The sequence below is a fragment of the Pseudophryne corroboree genome, chromosome 5 (genome assembly GCF_028390025.1).
Source record: "Pseudophryne corroboree isolate aPseCor3 chromosome 5, aPseCor3.hap2, whole genome shotgun sequence".
NCBI classification, from domain to species: domain Eukaryota; kingdom Metazoa; phylum Chordata; class Amphibia; order Anura; family Myobatrachidae; genus Pseudophryne; species Pseudophryne corroboree.
In genome coordinates this window covers 589887235-589907947 of record NC_086448.1, presented here as the reverse complement: position 1 = coordinate 589907947, position 20713 = coordinate 589887235, and the positions used below count along the sequence as shown (strand labels likewise).

General features: G+C 45.8%; 1 protein-coding gene across 1 annotated transcript in view; it reads right to left on the bottom strand.

The window, feature by feature from the left end:
• Positions 1 to 20713, bottom strand: part of CD226 (CD226 molecule) — a 54980-nt gene that overhangs the window by 13198 nt on the left and 21069 nt on the right. The window contains exon 3 of the mRNA XM_063923389.1: positions 8370 to 8720. Coding sequence (XP_063779459.1) covers positions 8370 to 8720 — 351 coding nt within the window. The remainder of the gene's footprint in view (positions 1 to 8369; positions 8721 to 20713) is intronic.

Here is a 20713-nt window from a genome sequence, read left to right as displayed (position 1 = left end):
TTCCATAGCGGCTCTATAGTGGTGTAATGTGTATAAGGAGCTCTACTATGGCATAATGTGTGTAAGCGGCTCTACTTTGGTGTAATGTGTCTAAGGGTTCTGACGTGGCGTAACATGTACAGTATAAGCGGCTCTACTGTGGTGTAACGTGTATAAGGGGCATTACATTGTGGGGCATACTAAGGTGTAAAGGGCATTATTATGTGGGCATATTAATTGCACGGAGCATTACTGTGTGAGGTGTGATATGGTGCAAAGGGCATTACTGTGTGGGCATATTAATTGCAAGGAGCATTACTGTGTGAGGTGTGATATTGTGCAAGGGGCATTACTGTGTGGAGACCAATAGAACCATACTTCAATTATCGTCTGCTGTGCGGATTTGAAAAACGGTCCCCACTTTGGAGTATATTTGTAAACTGGGATTGCATATAACAGAGATATTTTACAAGGATCTGCTATATGACATTAAGCAATATCCTGGAGTTTCAAGGAAATTAATTAGGAACAGCGCTGTGGATTCCTTTTTGGTCTGTTATTTTCAAATATGTGTATCTGGTACTGCACTATTGGGGTCATTATGTGTATCTGGCACTGCACTACTGGGGTCATTATGTGTATCTGGCACTGCACTACTGAGGTTATTATGTGTATCTGGCACTGCACTACTGGGGTCATTATGTGTATCTGGCACTGCACTACTGGGGTCATTATGTGTATCTGGCACTGCACTACTGGGGTCATTATGTGTATCTGGCACTGCACTACTGTGATCATTATGCGTATCTGGCACTGCACTACTGGGGTCATTATGGGTACCTGGCAATCTACTGGGGTCATTATGCGCATCTGGCAATCTACCGGGGTCATTATGCGCATCTGGCAATCTACCGGGGTCATTATGCGTATCTGGCAATCTACTGGGGTCATTATGCGTATCTGGCACTATACTGAAACATTATGTGTATCTGGCAGTATACTGGATACATTATGTGTAAGGAGCACTACTGTGGGAGTTATATGTAAAGATGCTAATTGATTGTGTAGGGGGGGTGAAAATATATACATTTATAGTTTGATATCATAATATAAAGTTGTGTGGCCACGCCCACTTTCCCAGGATCGTGCGCATTGAGGGGGTAGTGTGCTTCAAAATTTCTCGCTCTGGGTGCTAGTAGCCCTGGAGCCGGCCCTGCACCCTCCAAAATACTGTATTAGCAAAAGTCTTATCCAGTAATTTCAGAGGTTCTATAAGATTTTGGTATTCTACAGCTCAGGATACTGAACTGGGTGTTTAATTGTCTGCACAATTAAAATGGGAAACAGATTTAAATTGTACTTTTACCCAGCAACAATGGGAGTTAACTTACCTCACATCACATAGTATGTCTAAATGCAATAACCATGTCAAAATGCACTTTAAATGGCTGAATAGACTTTATTTTTCGCCAGCCAAACTTCATCAACTCTGGCCAACTCAATCGAAATTCTGTGGGAGGAATTGTTTGGAAATTGGTGATATATTTCATATCATTTGGTCATGCTCTAAAATCCGATAGCTCTGGAGGGATGTTTTTCTCTGGCTTTTAATGTTCTCCATATCACCTTCCAAGAGTCGCCTTTATTAGCATTACTACATTTCTACCCAAAAGATATTTCCAATGCAAACCGCTATGTGTTAGGACATATTTTTATTGCTACTATAGCTCCAATAGCTCAGGACTGGAAAAATCCATCCGCCCATCACTTCTTAAAATCATTCATAAAATCCACTATGCCTTCCAGATGGAGACCCTGTGGTTACCTTACACTTTTAATGCAACTTCTCCCCTAGTTAAATGGTTTAGTTGGCATGAGTATTCTAAAGTAGGAGAAGGGGCTAAGAGTCTCCTGGATGCAGATTGAACATCCGGCATGGAAGATTAGAATTTCTATTATTGTGGTTTCGATTCGAATGTCATTTTTCTTTATTGTATCACTGACCTGCATGTTGGATATAAAGTATCTCTTATACTTCTACTATATGTATAATTGATTTTGAAAGCATTGTTGTCTCCCCCGTTTTAACCATTCTGCCCCCATAATGCCACATCACCGCCCCACAAACACACCTGCCTATCAATCAGGCAGAGGTGTTCGCATCAATGCAATGCGACCTGAATGAGGGCCTAAATAAGGAGGAAGCACAGTCCCGAATTACTGTGTTTGAGTGGTTTGCAGATTTTGGCACAGGATGGTCCCTGAAACACAAGAAGTGCTGTAGCTGACCTACAGTATGTCTACCATCACTGAGGACAACATTGCTGCCATGTGGGCCATAGTTATGGGGGATGCCAGGTTGACCATGGCCCAGTTATAGAAGGAGATAGGCATATCATTGTTATCCATCCACTTGATAATCCAAGAAAAACTTGTCCTGAGCAAGGTTTCTGTATGCTGGGTGCCCCATCAGCTGACTCGAGAGCAGAAGGAGGCCTGGGTAACTTCACTTGTTGCCACAACATGCTGGCCAGGTTTGATCGTGGTCACTCAAACTCTGTCTGGGAGATCATCCTTGGTGATGAATCCTGGATCTACAGTTTCATCCTCGAGACCAAACAACAGTCAGCCCAGTGGACCCCAGCAGGAGGTGCGCCGCCACAGAAGTTCCGATGTGAGCACTGTGTAGTTAAGCAGATGATCACTGTTTTTGTGGCTGAGACTGGTCATGTAGCTTCTGTACCCCTCATGCATCATTAGGGACTGGTACACCAACCAATGCCTGTCACAAGTGCTGGAAGCCATTTCCAGGCAACATCCAAGAACATGTCCTCATAGTGCTCTTCTTCATCATGACAACAAACTTGCTTGCAAGTCCAGGAAAGTGGTGAATTTTCTGGCCCATGAACACATTCAGGAGCTAGGTCATCTGCTGAACAGTCCACACCTGGCCCACACCATTTTTGAGACACCGGAAGCTGTGGTGGAGACCTTCATCCAGCATGTAGAAGACATACCTGCTTCAGACTGGTCCACTGCTACACCAAATGGTTTGAGTGCATGAAACTTTGCATAGACTCCTCTGGCAAATACTATAAAAAAATGTAATGTTCAATTTGTTTGTAAATGTAACCCTTTTTGTGAAACTTATCGCTCACCCCTCATATACTGTACAAATGTGACTTTCAGCATTGTGAAACAATGCTCATTTAAATGGGTTGAAAATAAAGTTAAGTTACTTAAATATGTAAAATGTATATGTAATTTACTGTACTTATAGGTGAAAAGGAAACATTTTGCAGTCATGCCATACCTCAGTTATAACATGGGGCCAGTGGACCAGAGAGCTACAGCTAGCAATGAGTGTGGTCTTGAGCTGTACCCTTCCTCTGTAACACATTTACCTCCCTCACTTCTGTAGTAGCATTGATAACCCAATAACCCACCTGAAGCAGCACATTATTCTGTCTGCCCCCACATAGCAATACATTCCCCATGCAGTGAGATCATCTATTTAACAAATGATAATCTGGCAGCAAATAAGGTTTCATTCTGATTCACTGTGACCTGTAAAAACAAATAGTTTGAGTAGGGATTGGGAAAGTCCCTACCCACTTATCTACAGAGATGGGTGCTCATAAATTCTGCATTTGTTCTTTATCCTGTTTGTCACAAAAATTCTCACAAAGACCCCTATTTCTGTATAGTGAGCAATTTGAAAATCCGTTTTAGAAATATTAGAGAACAGCAGATTCCAAATGAAGCCTTGCAGGGCTGATGTCATACAAATTGGAAGGGGAGATTTATCAAAGCAGTAGAGTAGAAGTGATGCCCATAACCACCTTTCAGATTCCAGCTATCTTTTTCTAGAATGTGCTCTATAAAAAATATGATAGTTAAAACCTAGTTGCTTGAAATGGGCAACACATTCACTTTTATATTTTAGAATTTTTGATCCTGATGAAAATGCCTCTATAAGTAAAGGCATTGAAATGTTACACCGACTGAGCCTGTGTTGGTTGAAGTTTGTTGGAGTGCCGCACCGCTGCTATTGTATAATTTCTTCTGTGAGGGCACCCAACTAAGCACTGATTTCAAAGTGGCTGTGCCGGACCCTTTTACTATTGTCTATTTTAGAAGTTTTAATAAATCTCCCCCTAAGTTTTTCAACTTTTTACTTTCCACATCAGATTATTATTATTCTCATAATTTATTTATGTGATATGTCCATAGCGCCAGAGAGGAAAACAACAATAAGCACACAAAAAACTAATATATTCATACAGACAGCAAAAGACGGGAAAAAACTGTGATTTACAGTATATATGATTGATTGATTGATTGATTGATTGATTGATAACAATAACAGTCCATGAACCAAGTGCAGACAGAGAGTATTAGAAAGCAGAAGGCCCTGCACATGAGAACTTAAGTTCTGGGGGGGGGGGGGGGGGTGTACTAGGAGGTGAATTTGAAGAGATACAAAGAGAGGAAAGAGGTCTACCTTTAAGATTGTGAGGGGGATTGTCTGGTAGGCTTGTTGAGCAGGTGTGTTTTCAGGGAGTATTTGAAACCCCGCAGGCTGGTTGAGAGGCTTAAGGAATGAGTTACAGAGGATGGGAGCAGCACAGAAATTGTCTTGTATGTGGGAGTGGAGAGAGTAATAAACAAGGAGAAGAGGCACGGTAGAGTGGACTGAGAAGAGCTTGGATAAGCAGGGGAGGAGTTAAATGCTTTTAAAAGTGAGTATGAAGGTGAGGCAAGGGAAAGGGAGCCAGTGATGTTGAAATGATAAGCAGTAGCTTTGAGGATAGATTTTAGTGGGAGGATGAGAAGAAGAGTAGAGTAAGACCCAGAGGCGAATTTAGGGGTCAGGGCGCCCCAAGGAACAACATTATTGGCCACCGCCCTCCCCCAAAAATATAAATGATGTCTCTTAGTACCTCATTACCCATTTCATAGCTTTCTTCAGTTCCCTCCATATCTCACTGTCCTCCCCCCTTCCACAGCTCACACTGCTCTCCACGCACCTCACTGCCCCTCACAGCTCACACTTTACCGCCCACATAACTGCTCCTCCCTTCATCAGATGTCCCTAATGATGCTCCCTGATACTGTGTTGCTGATGTACCCAGTATTGTGTGGGTTCATATTGCTGCCCACTTGCCATACAGCTGGCAGCACCTTGTTACCAGATAAAGGATGGCCTATGTGCGTGTTAATAGTATGGAAAGCTGTAATAGAGTTACTGTCCCAGATAGCTGCTGCTGGGGTTGTTATTATTATTATTATTATTATTATTATTATTATATAGTTGGAGGTACTCTAATGCACATTCTAGTGGAAGACCTAGATAATGGCTATAAAGCATTGTATTACTGTATAGGGTCAGTGCAGGGAGAAATAGATCTGGGGACCCTCAGGCAATAGACCACAGCTGCAATAACTGATCACATCACTCTACCTCCTACCCTTGCTATCTGGAGGAGACGGGCTTGCCAGGGGTATTACCCAGTTATTATCACACCGGGATAATGGAGTACAGAGGAGGGGGTGAAGATGCGATCACAGGGGGTGAGGGCTGGAGGTGGGAGGGGCAGTTGGCTGACAGTGTCTTAGTGCACACATCTGGGCAGTATCAGCAGCAGTTCAAGAGGCACTGCAGGCATTTGAGGAGGGAAGGGGCTGTCAGAGTTGGGGTAAGCAGCAGGTGCCCACTGCAGGTGCCTCCCGCTACCAATACTAAAGTTCGGGTAGCGGGGGGCAGGCAGTGCGTAGCCATGGGCTGTAAAAGCCCATTGAAATTGTATGGGGAAGCGGCACCTATATTGGTGTCTCAATGACAGGGGCGTGCATTCAGCCTACCTGAATGCACGCCCCTGTCAGTCCCCCAGATGTGATTGGACCAGCGGATCCAGTGGATCTGCTGGCCAGCGGGCACATGTGGCAGCACAACGCGGTGGGCATCGTGGCAGCGGTACCTGGCGGAGAAAGGGTGGCTGGCGGCAGACCTGGATCCAAAAGGACCCAGTCCCTGCCAGGCATTCTTCAGAGTTCTGCAGTGGAGAGCGGCTTCCCAATTAAAAAAAATGGCGCCTCAGCGTCATTTTTGAAATTCAAGATGGCCACCGCAAGCCAATCACGGCTTGCCACGTCATCGACCCGCCCCCTCAACTGGCTTATATAAGCCAGCGGCGAGGTAGTGGTGGTCAGGGAGGGAGCAGGCAAGAGCTCCCGAAGATAGAAGACGCCGGCCCATAGGTGAAGACGCCGGAATCCCTGGGGTTGCGAAGGCCATGCAAAAAAGCTTAAAGGCCGCCGCCCCCAGGCGAAGGTGCAGCTAAATAAACTATTACAACATTAGGTGTCTGTGCTTTTATTTGAATATTTTCTGTACAGGCAGACTACGGGTGCCAACGGGCCCTTAATGTCTGGGCATACTGGCACTTGTGGTTCTCCAAGTGCCAGTATGCTGGGGCAGGCTTGCTGGGACCTATAGGCCGCCTGTAAAGAACAATATTAGTACGCCATGAACCCTGCACCCACTGCCACCAGGGGTGCAGGGCATAGCACTAGGCTTTCAGCCCAGTGCTGGTTGTTGCTCAGGTGGGGGGACCCCATTTAAATTTTTGGGGTCCCCACTTTCTGAGGAATGCCAACCCTGGGCTGACTGGTTGGGATCCGGTCTGAAGATCGACAGTGTCTAGGTCGACAATGTTTAGGTCGACCACTATAGGTCGACAGTCACTAGATCGACATGGATGGAAGGTCGACATGGTTTCTAGGTCGACATGTGCTAGGTCGATAGGTCTAAAGGTCGACGTGAGTTTTTCACATTTTTTTTTTTTCATACTTAACGATCCACGTGGACTACGATTGGAACGGTAAAGTGTGCCGAGCGAAGCAAAGGCACCATGCCCGAAGCATGGCAAGCGAAGCGAGCCATGCGAGGGGACGCGGTGCACTAATTTGGGATCCCGGTCACTCTACGAAGAAAACGACACCAAAAAAAAAGAATCCTCATGTCGACCTTTAGACCTGTCGACCTAGCACATGTCGACCTAGAAACCCTGTCGACCTTCCATCCATGTCGACCTAGTGACTGTCGACCTATAGTGGTCGACCTAAACATTGTCGACCTAGACACTGTCGATTTGATGAACCACACCCGACTGGTTTAGGGGGTCTTTAATGTTATGGCAGGGGGTCCCACACTGATTGTCTCCCCTGCTATGGCATTATCCCCCCTGGCTGGTTCAGCCTAGTGCTGGTTTTGGTTAAATATGGGGAACCCTATGCTTTTTTTTTTTAGGGGGGAGTTTGCATGTCACTAAGTGCCTCCCCAGTCACTGCCCTCACCGCACATCACTGTGTATATATGAGCAAATGGTGAGGTGGGAGAGGTCAGGGGGATCAGTAGATTTGTGTATTGTCAGCATAGAGGTGGTAGTTGAGACAGAATGAGCTGATGAGATAACCAAGGAAGGAGTAGAGATAGAAAATGGAAGTCAGCCAAAAGCAGAGCCCTGCTGAACCACGAAGGGGAAGAGAGGGAGAGCTTGAGTTGGAAGTAGAGACAAAGAACAGTTATAATGTGAAAATACAGCCATGAGGGAGCAGTGTCACAAAGCCCAAAATTGATGTGAAGGAGAGGGTAATCATCTGAATCAAAGACAGCTGACAGGTCAAGGAGGATAAGTATAAAAGGGACCATTAGATTTAGCAGTGAGAAGGTCAATTGTAACTTTGGCATGGATAATTTTAATTGAGTGAATGGAGCAAATGCCAGTTTTAAGCAGGTCGTGGTAGCAGTGAGAGGGAAGGAAGGAAGGAAGACCAGCAGTCCCAACAGCTTAGATGCAAAGGGGAAGAGAGAAATATGTTGGTAGTTAGAGAGTGTGTTATCCAGAGGGACTTAGAATGTGTTATCCAGAGGGACTTAGAAGGAGGAATTGGGAATTTCTACCTAATCTACTCATTCAGCTTGGTGCCATCTGCCATTGACACCTTGCCATTGACACATTGAATTTATAGAAATTAATATATTAAAGAAGATGGTCACTTTATGAGAGGTGCCATAGAATAATAGCAGAAAATTGCCCATTGCAACCACTTGTCAACTTTTTGTTGAGAACTAAACTAAATTACTGTATGTTACCACTAATAAAAATGTTGTAAAACACGTAGCTCAGGCTGGATATTCTGTACTTGCTAAACTAAATTCCTAAAATGTTATCATTTGTGAAATAGAACACTTGGCAGTCTGGAATTCAGAACATTTCCCATTTTCTATACTTTTAGGAAATAACTATAAACACCAACTAGACTGGCACCAAGATTTGGGATCAGGTCTAGAATACCAGTACCACACATGAAAACATTTATCTTACCTTTCTTTAGATACACATTCACTGCAATGGTTTGGCTTTGATTCCCTGCATTGAAGTGACATTTGTAAAGACCTTTATCCATGCTAGCAGCTTGATAGATAAACATGGTAATGTTCTGCAGTATGGAACAGTTCACAATAGCACGGTTAATGAAATCAAATCCATATGTCGCCTTTGTTCTGCTAGTCATTTGCTTTTCACAAAAAACAATAGTGTCCATCTTCACATCTTTAAATTTTTCCAAAGTCACTTTTTTCACATCTCCTCCCAAAGTATACTGGAAATTCAATGAAATAGTTGTGTTTTCGGCAAATATCTGATTCGCTGAGGGTATTATTTTGCCAAAATCATCTATGAACAGATAACAAAAGTGTGTAAAATGTATGTAGTACAGCGAGAATAGCAATAAGATCATGTTGGATCAGACTGTATATGTAAAATTGGACATTTATTCTGAACATGATATGGTTCTAATTAAATGATCCTGCTAAATGTTCAGCACTATATACAGCAGTCACCAGTTGAAGATTGGTAGGTTACCACAGCTCATAACTGTTCTAATGTACAGTAGGGGGGAGGGGAATGAGAAAGGGGGTGATCCAGTCATCAGAAGTCCTGGATAAGACACAGAACCAAAATATAATCCTGCACCGTCCACCTTCTTGCCCTTAGATTCCTAGTTCCCCATCAATCCTCGTTCACTTCAGGAATCAAATGTGTACATGCAAGTTAGCAATGGGGAAGGTATTTTTGGAATGTAGCTGCAAAGTCTGTAATGCAGGCAGTGTTGGACAGGGGTAAGATGGGCCCACCAGGAAAATGCAATCGCAGAGGCCCACTAAGGGGCATGGTCAGTTGCTGGAAGGGGTTTGATCATCAAACCAGAGAGGCCATAGTATTGTATATAAATATAAAAACTGAACTTTCATATTTATCATTGATCCCTATATATATACTAGCAGTGTCACACACCAGAGGCGGCGTTCGCTGCGCTTACCCCTGCGTGTCTGCTGGTCGGTGTTGGGGCCTTTGCCTTCGGTGGGCCATGGGCTCCGGCGTCTGGCTGGCGCGGCTCCCGGCGGCTCTCCGGGGCATGGGCGCCGCCATGACACCCGGCATCACGTGGACGGGGGGCAGGTGACGTCATCAGACTGCTCCGCCAATCCAGCGCTGGCGGGAGATTCAAAGTCAGACGCCGGACAGAGCTTCAGCGCCTGAGTATCGTCTTTCCCTGACGTAGATGCCAGCGCTCTTGTTCCCGGCAAGGATCTCTGCAGTTGTACTCCAGGGTCTCCGGCATTTCCAGCTGCCAGTTCGCTGCACCGGTTCCAGTGTATTCAGTGGCCGGTATATCTCTCTGCGTTCCAGTCACCAGTGCTCCTAGGAATCAGCGTGGCTGCGGGCCTAAATCACCGTTCTCAAGTTCTGCGAATCAACAGCGTCTCAACCCCCTGCACTTCAGTTCCTCACATCATCAGCATCTCAGACACCGTTCTCAAGTTCTACAAATCAACAGTGTCTAAAACCACTGCACTTCAGTTCCTCACATCAGCGTCTCAGTCTCCGTTCTTAAGTTCTACAAATCAACAGCGTCTAAAACCCCTGCACTTCAGTTCCTCACATCATCAGCGTCTCAGACACCGTTCTCAAGTTCTACAAATCAACAGCGTCTAAAACCCCTGCACTTCAGTTCCTCACATCACCAGCGTCTCAGTCACCGTTCACAAGTTCTACAAATCAAACAGCGTCTTAAACCTTTGCACTTCAGTTCTTCACATCATCAGCGTCTCTGTCACCGCTCACAAGTTCTTCATCCATCTGTGCCTTTAATCATCATTTATAGTTCCTCAAGTTATCAGTGACTTTTAAACATCACCCACAGTTTCTTCAATTACCAGCATCTGTAATACTGCTCACAAAACCCTTCAGTGGGTCTGGACATTTCCCTCATTTATCCCTTTTTGGCATTTGACTTTAAGTTGTTTTTCCCTGCAATAAAGCTCTTCAAAATTTCATCAAACTCCACTGTCAGCGTCCTGTATGAGGAAATCCGATATTAGGCCTCCCCTTTTCCAGCTCAGTTGTGTTTCCTCTTCCCAACCATCGGATGAATCCCCGAGTTCACAACACCCTCAGTCTAGGCCAGTGACAGTATACTCAGGCCACATGGACCCGGGGAATCGGAACCCAGAGGCAAGCGCCATGCAGGACCTAGTTTCCCGAGTACAGAGTCAGGAAGCAGCACAGAATCAGGTGATGCATTATCTCCAGGAGTTATCTGGCCGGCTGGATCAAATCCAGACTTCGCTGGCTTAAGTGGTTCCAGCTCCAGTTCCAGTATCCGCTCCGGTGGTTGTCTCTGGCAATGTTTCCTCCTTGTCTGGAACCAGGTCACGCCTTCAGCTTCCCACTCCTCCTCGTTATAACGGGAATCCGAAAAATTTGCCGTGGATTCCTCAATCAGTGTGAGGTACATTTCGAACTCCTCTCACATAACTTCCCAACTGATCGGTCTAAAGTGGCGTACATTATCTCTTGCTTGAGGGTTCAGCGTTGGAGTGGGTGTCACCGTTGTGGGAGCGATCAGATCCATTAGTTTCTAGTTATACCAACTTCATGGCGTCATTCCGAAGGATCTTTGATGAGCCTGGCAGGACGTCTGCTGCCTCAGCTGACTTGCTCCGAGTTCGACAAGGCTCTCGTACAGTGGGACAGTATGTAATTCACTTTCGAACTATAGCTTCTGAACTGAGCTGGAATAATGATGCCCTTAGGGCTGCTTTTTGGAACGGGCTCTCGGATCGTTTAAAAGACGAATTGATTACTAGAGATCTGCCAGATTCCTTGGAACAGTTGATCTCACTCTGTGTAAAGGTGGATCTTCGTATGCAGGAACGAGGTGGTGAACGTAGTCGGTCAGACCGGTTGAGACTCCGATCTCTTCCTTCTAAGCAAACAGTCAATTCCAGTCCAGACGAATCCATGCAGATTAATCGGTCTCGGCTGTCCCTAGAAGAGCTTCGGCGTGAGGGTAGACTTTGCCTCTACTGTGGAGCCGCAGATCATTTCCTCAAGTCTTGCAAGTCTCGCCCGGGAAACGGGCAGTCCTAGCTTGTTCTGGAGAAGTCAAGCTAGGGGTTGTTTCTCAATCTTCTCCGGCAGTGGACTGTCTACTTTCTGTATCTCTGTTTTCTGAGTCTGAAGTCAAAACCGTTAAGGCACTGTTGGACTCAGGAGCTGCGGGGAATTTTATTTCCCTTTCCTGCGCCCAGAATCTGGGTTTGAAGTTACAGTCGGTCGAACGACCTATTACGATAACTGCTATTAATGGTACCCAAATTCCTAATGCTCTGATTACAAGTCGTACTATGCCAATCGAGCTGCAAGTGGGAGCTTTGCACCAAGAGCATCTAGAGTTCCTTGTGATTCAGGAGATGTCTCACGATCTCGTCCTTGGTCTTCCCTGGCTCAAGCTTTACAACCCCCACGTCGACTGGAGGTCGACACAGATAATTTCTTGGAGTCCATTCTGTCACTCGAATTGTCTTACTCCTGTCTACCCACTTCGTGCATCGTCCAAGTCAGACGTGGAACTTATTCCAGAGGCTTATCGGGAGTTTACAGATGTCTTCTCGGAACAGGCGGCCGATAAGTTACCACCGCATAGAACCTGGGACTGTCCTATTGAGCTCATTCCGGGGAAAATGCCACCTCGAGGTCGTACCTATCCTTTGTCAGTACCTGAAACTCAAGCCATGTCAGAATATATCAAGTCTAATCTGCAGAAGGGATTCATCCGCCCCTCTACTTCCCCAGCGGGAGCAGGCTTCTTCTTTGTGAAGAAAAAAGATGGAGGCCTGAGACCATGTATCGATTATCGTGGTCTAAATGAAGTCACCATTAAGAATAAGTATCCTCTGCCGCTCATCACGGAGCTTTTCGATAGAGTTCGCGGAGCTCGAGTCTTCACTAAGCTCGATTTAAGGGGAGCTTATAACTTGATACGTATCCGACAAGGGGACGAATGGAAGATGGCCTTCAATACTAGGGACGGGCATTATGAGTACCTGGTAATGCTGTTTGGCCTCAGCAACGCCCCCGCCGTCTTACAGGGATTCATCAATGAAGTCTTTCGGGACATGTTATACCTAAATGTGGTGGTATATTTGGATGATATCCTGATATTTTCGAAGAATCTCTCTGAGCAGAGAATACAAGTTAAGGAGGTACTCCTTCGGTTGTCGAGAGAACCATCTTTACGGCAAGATTTCCAAGTGCACCTTTGAGGTCCCATCTATTCCATTTCTGGGCTACATTATTTCAGGTAAGGAGTTGCGTATGGATCCGGAGAAACTTTCTGCCATTCGGGAATGGACTCAGCCTCTTTCCTTGAAAGTGGTGCAACGATTTCTACGGTTCGCAAATTACTACCGGAAATTCATAAGGGGTTTCTCTACTATTGTGGCGCCTATTACTGCCCTAACCAAGAAAGGGGCTGACCCAAGCCATTGGTCCTCTGAAGCTGTAGCAGCGTTCGCCCAGTTGAAGGCAGCCTTTATGACCGCTCCGGTACTTCAGCAACCAGACTTTCTAAAACCATTCTTTCTGGAGGTTGATGCTTCTACGGTAGGCATAGGTGCCGTACTTTCGCAGTACGCTCCAGATGGGAAGTTACATCCATGTGGTTTCCATTCTCGCAAGTTCTCCCCTGCTGAATTAAATTACACCATTGGAGATAAAGAGCTGTTGGCAATAAAATCTGCCTTAGAAGAATGGAGATATCTTTTGGAAGGTGCTAAACACCTAATTACGATTTTCACGGATCACAAGAATTTACTGTATCTCAAGACGGCCCAGTGCTTGAATCCCCGTCAAGCAAGATGGGCGCTCTTCTTTGCTCGATTTTCATTTGTCATTAAGTACCGGGCTGGAACTCTTAACACCAAGGCGGATGCCCTATCCCATTCCTTAATGGCTTCGGATGAGGAGAATACCGTTGAAAAGGTGTTGATCCTCAGTCCTGTCTCTATTTCTGCGGCTCCCACTGCGTTGGGTCCTCCTCCTGGAAGAATGTCTGTGCCAGCTAAATTTCGACCAAGATTGTTGCAGTGGGCTCACATTTCCAAGTTTTCTGGCCATCCGGGAGTTCAAAAGATGTGGGAATTTCTACGAAGATCTTACTGGTGGGACACTATGAAGAAGGACGTTCAAGAGTATGTCAACTCGTGTCCTCAATGTGCTCAGCACAAAATTCTTCGTCTGCCTCCTGCGGGATTGTTGCACCCATTGTCCATTCCTAAGAGGCCTTGGACTCATATGTCTATGGACTTTGTTATTGAACTATCTCTCTCTAAGGGTCATAACACTGTCTGGGTGATTATCGACCGATTCTCTAAGATGGCACATTTTGTTCCGTTGACCGGATTACCATCAGCTTCTAAGTTGACTTTGTTATTCATTCGGGAACACTTCCGTCTGCACGGGTTACCTCTGGAAATAGTCTCAGATCGAGGGGTACAGTTTACGGCAAAATTCTGGAGAGCCCTCTGCACGGCTCTACAAATAAAACTCAAGTTTTCATCTGCTTACCATCCACAGACCAATGGGCAAACTGAATGCGTCAATCAAGATTTAGAGACTTTTCTCCGTGTTTACCTCTCCCCCTCACAAGATAATTGGGTGGAGTTGTTGCCTTGGGCCGAGTTCACCCATAATCATCTATATCACTCCTCGACTGGTGAGTCTCCATTTTTCATTAATTACCGATTTCATCCCCAAGTTCCGGAATTACCCATTTGTCCTCCAGAAGAAATTCCTGCTGCAGCCTCTACTCTCCGGCATTTCAGTCAAATCTGGAGTCGAGTTCATGCCAACCTCAAGAGAGTTTCCGGTCGCTATAAGTTCTTTGAAGTGACGGGCAGCTCCTCAATACAAGGTTGGTGACAGGGTATGGCTCTCTACCCGCAATCTCCGTTTAAAGGTGCCCTCTATGAAGTTCGCTCCAAGGTTCATTGGTCCTTATCCCGTGTTACAAGTCTTGAATCCGGTTGCCTGTAAATTGGGATTGCCTTCCCATCTCTGGATACCAAATTCCTTCCATGTCTCTCTTCTTCGCCCTCTTGTTTTAAAACCGGTTTCATTCCAAGTCCCCAAGGCCAACCTCTGCAGAGGCTGAAGAGGGTACGGACTTTGAGATCAAAGCTATTCTTGATTCTCGCTATCTTCACAAGAATCTACAGTATTTGGTGGAATGGAAAGGTTTTGGCCCCGAGGAAAGGAGCTGGGTCAAAGCTACTGAAGTATGGCTCCCCGACTGGTGCGGATGTTCCATTCCAGACATCCAACAAAACCTGGAAAGTGTCCAGGGGCCACTCCTGGAGGAGGGGGTACTGTCACACACCAGAGGCGGCGTTCGACGCGCTTACCCCTGCGTGTCTGCTGGTCGGTGTTGCGGCCTTTGCCTTCGGTGGGCCATGGGCTCCGGCGTCTGGCTGGCGTTGCTCCCGGTGGTTCTCCGGGGCATGGGCGCCGCCATGACACCCGGCATCACATGGACGGGGGCAGGTGACATCATCAGACTGCTCCGCCAATCCAGCGCTGGCGGGAGATTCAAAGTCAGACGCCGGATAGAGCTTCAGTGCCTGAGTATCGTCTTTTCCTGACGTAGATGCCAGCGCTCTTGTTCCCGGCAAGGATCTCTGCAGTTGTACTCCAGGGTCTCCGGCATTTTCAGCTGCCAGTTCGCTGCACCGGTTCCAGTGTATTCAGTGGCCGGTATGTCTCTCTGCGTTCCAGTCACCAGTGCACCTAGGATTCAGCGTGGCTGCGGGCCTAAATTACCGTTCTCAAGTTCTGTGAATCAACAGCGTCTCAACCCCCTGCACTTCAGTTCCTCACATCATCAGCGTCTCAGACACCGTTCTCAAGTTCTACAAATCAACAGCGTCTAAAACCCCTGTACTTCAGTTTCTCACATCATCAGCGTCTCAGACACCGTTCTCAATTTCTACAAATCAACAGCGTCTAAAACCACTGCACTTCAGTTCCTCACATCATCAGCGTCTCAGTCTCCGTTCTTAAGTTCTACAAATTAACAGCGTCTAAAATCCCTGCACTTCAGTTCCTCACATCACCAGCGTCTCAGTCACCGTTCACAAGTTCTACAAATCAAACAGCGTCTTAAACCTTCGCACTTCAGTTCTTCACATCATCAGCGTCTCTGTCACCGCTCACAAGTTCTTTATCCATCTGTGCCTTTAATCATCATTTATAGTTCCTCAAGTTATCAGTGACTTTTAAACATCACCCACAGTTTCCTCAATTACCAGCATCTCTAATACTGCTCACAAAACCCTTCAGTGGGTCTGGACATTTCCCTCATTTATCCCTTTTTGGCATTTGACTTTAAGTTGTTTTTCCCTGCAATAAAGCTCTTCAATATTTCATCAAACTCCACTGTCAGCGTCCTGTATGAGGAAATCCTATATTAGGCCTCCCCTTTTCCAGCTCAGTTGTGGTTCCTCTTCCCAACCATCGGAAGAATCCCCGAGTTCACAACACCCTCAGTCTAGGCCAGTGACAAGCAGGACATAGAATTATCTTTATCATAGTAAAAGGAGGAACAGCAGACTGGGATTGGGAGGGAAGGGACAACAGACTGGGGGAATTTGTGCTGGGACTGGAAGCAGGTATGGTGGGACTGGAAATGGGAAATATAGCATACTGGGAGCAGGGGTGCTGGAACTGGTAGCAGGAGTGCTAGGACTAGAAGGGAAAAGATGAGCAGACTGGGAGATGGAGTGCTGGAACTGCAAATGAAAGGGTGCTGAGACTATGAGGGGAACAGACAACCGAATGGGAGCAGTAGTGCTGGGACTGGGAGGGAAAGTGAAGCATACTGCAAACAGGGGTGCTGGGACTGGGAGCAGGGATTTTACCTCACCAGCTCGGGGCCTGCAAACATAAATGTCAGCGCCAGCAGCTGTGCATACTCGAACAGAGCAACAATTGAATTGCTCTGTTGGGCGCCATCTAGTGGCCGCCAGCACACAACACAGAGTTAGCCTTTTCTTATATAGGATTAGAAATGTGCACAGACACACCTTGTGTTTTGGTTCTAAATCATTAACATGTTTTGGTCTTTTGTTGCTTACATGCTTACACGTTTCGGCTTGTATTTGAATTTCATTTAAGAAATTATAAAAGCAGCAAAACATATGTAACTAACCTGTTAAAAGAATCTAGGTAAGCTGCTGAGTGGGACAAATTCCCCCCTTGCAGCACCCAGCACCACTTCGTAGTGCCCCCCCCCCAACTCTGTAATGCTGCCGACATGCCCCCTCCAGCCCTGCGACTGCCTTTGCCTGTCAATCAGACAGCGCGATCGCACAAGTGAAATGCCATCACATCTCATTGTGTGCGCACGTGCCGTGAGGCTTCTGCACGTGTGCGCACACCACACCGGGCAACAGACTGCGAACGCTGCCGCTGCAGCATTCCGGTCTGAATAAGGCACAATGTTCCTAATTTATTTACTTTGTTTTTCACAATTAATTCCACTATCTAGCAATATCTAGCCAACAATAGCCTTCTGTCCTTTTTCTAAAACCATTTTTGTCATGTCCCATTTAAACTGTATGGACTGCACTGTACCTACAGTAGGACAAACTCATTGACTAGATTTTTAAATGAATTTTTCTTACACTAGCATGGAAAAGTCTTAGGCCAAAGCTTAAATGTTTATTTATATTGTTCTTTCTAAATGAATGTTAACTTTACTTATACTCTAAAATTAATATGATTACAAACAGAGGCAGATTGGTCCAGTGGGATACTGGGATGGTTTTCCAGTGGGCTGGGCATCGGCCCCTCCTTAGTGGCCGCCAGGCAGCAGCAGTAGGGACAGCGGGGCCAGTCTCCGGTGCTGGTCCCACCTCATAAATCAGGCTCTGGCTCCAGCTGGCACCCCAGCACCAGGCTCAGTGCCACCTGGTTACCATGGCAATGCCACGCTGCATCCTCCTGCCCCTATATGGGTAATGAATGTCTGCACTGTAAATGGAGGGTTAATGTAAAGCTGCTCTTGAACAAGGTACTGTTATATGATTAAATAATAACAGAACGCTTGTAATATGGTACGTGTACGCAAACCTGTAAAAAAGAAAAAGATTAGTATTTTTGTTTACAGCTCTTTTAAGAGTGTATTTTAAAGAGTCCACTGAATTTATAAATGAGGAGCAGGGTTCTGATGATAAATTTATGCAATCACTTATCAAGAAGAATTCTGGTTATTATAAAAAAAAAAAAGCATTTAACTCAATGCCCCTGATTGGCTTCCTCACAGGGAGACAAAACATAGCTCCTCCCCCAATATCTCAGTAGCAGTGGCAGGAGGGAGAGCTGTATTAATTAACTAGGCTATGCACACAGCCTATATGGCCACTGCCGCACGATCCCCTACCTTTAGGGAGACATGCCCCTTTTCCCTTAAAGGGTCCTTCCAGGGCCGCCCACCGACTGTTACACAGACAGCACTGACCACTTTTCTAAATGTCTATCGGCTGAGCTAGTGCAGCCTGTATTACAAATACTGACCGGCACCTGTGATGGGGTGAGCAGCCAGGCATAGAAGCTTTGGGGAGCTGATGTGCAGCTGGTGTGAAAGTGAGGCCCCCCGAGAGCAGGTCCCATCTAACTCAGAGTCCAATCACCCCTGCACCATACAGGGAATAGATGGGTGTGTGCTGCTGGAGGTGCTGGACCCTTCACTTACACTCAGGCTGTCCGTGGCAGTCGGGGCCCGGGAGCTGCAAACAGAAGGTGAGATCTTTGTTCAGCTTATTCTAACTTATGCTTGCGAAGTACATTCCACTGCCCACTTCTTCCCACCACTACTCCCATCCTGCCCCCTTCTATTACTCCCTGTCTGCTCTGTTGTTCTGCACAACTGTTACTCCCATCCCGCCTCCCACTTCTACTTCCATCCTGCCCATTGCTCCTCACTACTACTCCCAGCCTACCGCCTGCTCTCCACTACTACTACTACTCCCAGTCTGTCTTCTGCTTTCCTCGATAACTACTACTTTGTCTTTGACTGTTTTACTCCCATCCTGCCCCCCACTTCCCACTACTACTCCCAGCTTACCCTCCTTGCTCCCCACCACTACACTTAGCCTGCCCCCTGCTCCACACTACTACCCCAGCCTGCCCCCTGCTCACACTACTACTTCTACCAGTCTGCCCTCACTGCTCCCCACTACTAAACCCAGCCTGCCCCCTGCTAACCACTGCTACTCCCAGTCTGCCCCCTTCTCAGTACAACTTCTACTCCCATCCTACCCCCTGCTCCGCACTTCTACTAATCCCATTCAGTACCCCGCAGGCCAGCAGGGACATACACTATCCACATAAGTAACTCCACCCCCTGGCCCTAGGGACATACATTCCACACCCTGCCCTCTGGTCCCCTACACACTGTAGTCTCCCCACAACCCAGGGACATACTCTATGCCCCTTATTTTTTTCTTGGGGGGGGCCAGAGTGTTTTAGTGTACTGTGGGGGCAATGTGTTTTTATTTTTCTGTCGGGCGTCAATGTGATGAGAGCCAATGTGTTTAATAGTTTTCTGCCTTTTCTTCCAATGAGGGCCAATGTGTTTTTTTCTGATGTGACCAAAGTATTTTCTTAGATTCTTGTGGGAGGCATTGTGTACTTTTCTTTGGGGGCTAATGTGTTTATTATGTTTCATGTTAGGGCCAATGAGTTTGTTTATTTTACTGTGGGGGCAATTTTTTTTAGTGTGGGGAGGAAATTAGTTTTTTTTCTAGGAGCCAAAGTGTGTGTTTTTTCCTGTGGGGGCCAGTGTGTCTGCGCATTTGTTTAAGTTGCACCACGCATGCATCCTGATGGTGCTCATACGGAGTTGTTGGACAGATTCAGATGCACCAAAAAGTGTACTCGAAATGTGTTGGGTGCTCCTAGGCAGTTTCAGATGGTTGGCTGATCAGACACAGATATATATCGTAGTATGGGTGTGTTACTAAAAGTGGATGTGTATAGAGAGACTGAATTGCTCACATTGCATGCCATACTCAGCCAGATCATCTGCACCTAGGATAAGGCTGTTGAAAGTTTCAATGATGTGAATGATGGTGGTGTCTAATGATGCAAAAAGAATGATTACAGTATCTGTAGACACTAAAAGTGGGCGTCTCAGTCGCAACTGCAGAAAAAGATGCAAGGAGGGCCACAATTGCGTCCAACTCAGAATCAGGCCTTGTAAGGGGGATCCTGCCCCCAACAAACCCCACCCCCTCAACAGACCATGCCCCCATTAGGGCTGCTTCCATAAGTTTCCAGGACCGGTTTTCCATCACAATCCACCCCTGATTAGAAACAAGACATTAGGACTTTACTTCAAATGTACTATACTTAATTTACCATAGTATTTGTAAACACAAGCATTTTCATTTTCATTGCAGTCCCAAGAGTTTATTGACATGCTAAGGTATGTAATTTAGAGCTGGTCATTAATAAATCTGGTACAGATTTAAATTTAAATTAAAGTTTCCTATTTTACAGTGTTAAAATCAATAATAATAAAAATAACTTTTTCAAACTGAAGAAAAGATGCAAATATTCACTTGAATTGCATGGCATCATTCAAACGCTTTCTGAAGACGGCTATATTCATCGACAAATTGCTAAAAAAATAAAAATTCCATAGTATAGTGTAACGTATACATTCCCCTAAAAATCACAAGGCATGGCTAAATCTCTGAGTCTATGGCATGCAAAACCGTGCCATACATGGCGGGATATAGCAAAGATGTATGTGGACACATCCCTAATGGGATGAACAGGGGGTTGACATAATGAAGTCATCACCGATACGTGACTTGCGTTGCGTGATCGATAACGCCCTAACGGATAATCGGATCAAAATTTGTATTGCACCTTCAGTGTGTAGAATTTCATAAGCTACACAAATGCGAAAGCCCTCACTCACTAACTGACATCACTAATTCTCTTACTTCCCGATATGTTAGGAAGATGACATTTAACATAGGTATGATGCAGGTGGGAAATAAAAAAACTATGTACAGTACTTAGAATTTTTATTAACCCTCCCCTAGGGGGATGAAAAGGGGTTGACATAATGACATCATTACTGATGCGTGGCTTGCGTTGCATGAACAAAAACGCCCAAACAGACAATCGGATCAAAATTTGAATTGCACCTCCAGTTTGTAGAATTTAATAAACTACAACAATGGTCCTGTCACTTTTTACAGTCTCTGCTACGGGTGCTCCTCGGGTAAAGCCAAGAACCATGGATTAATATT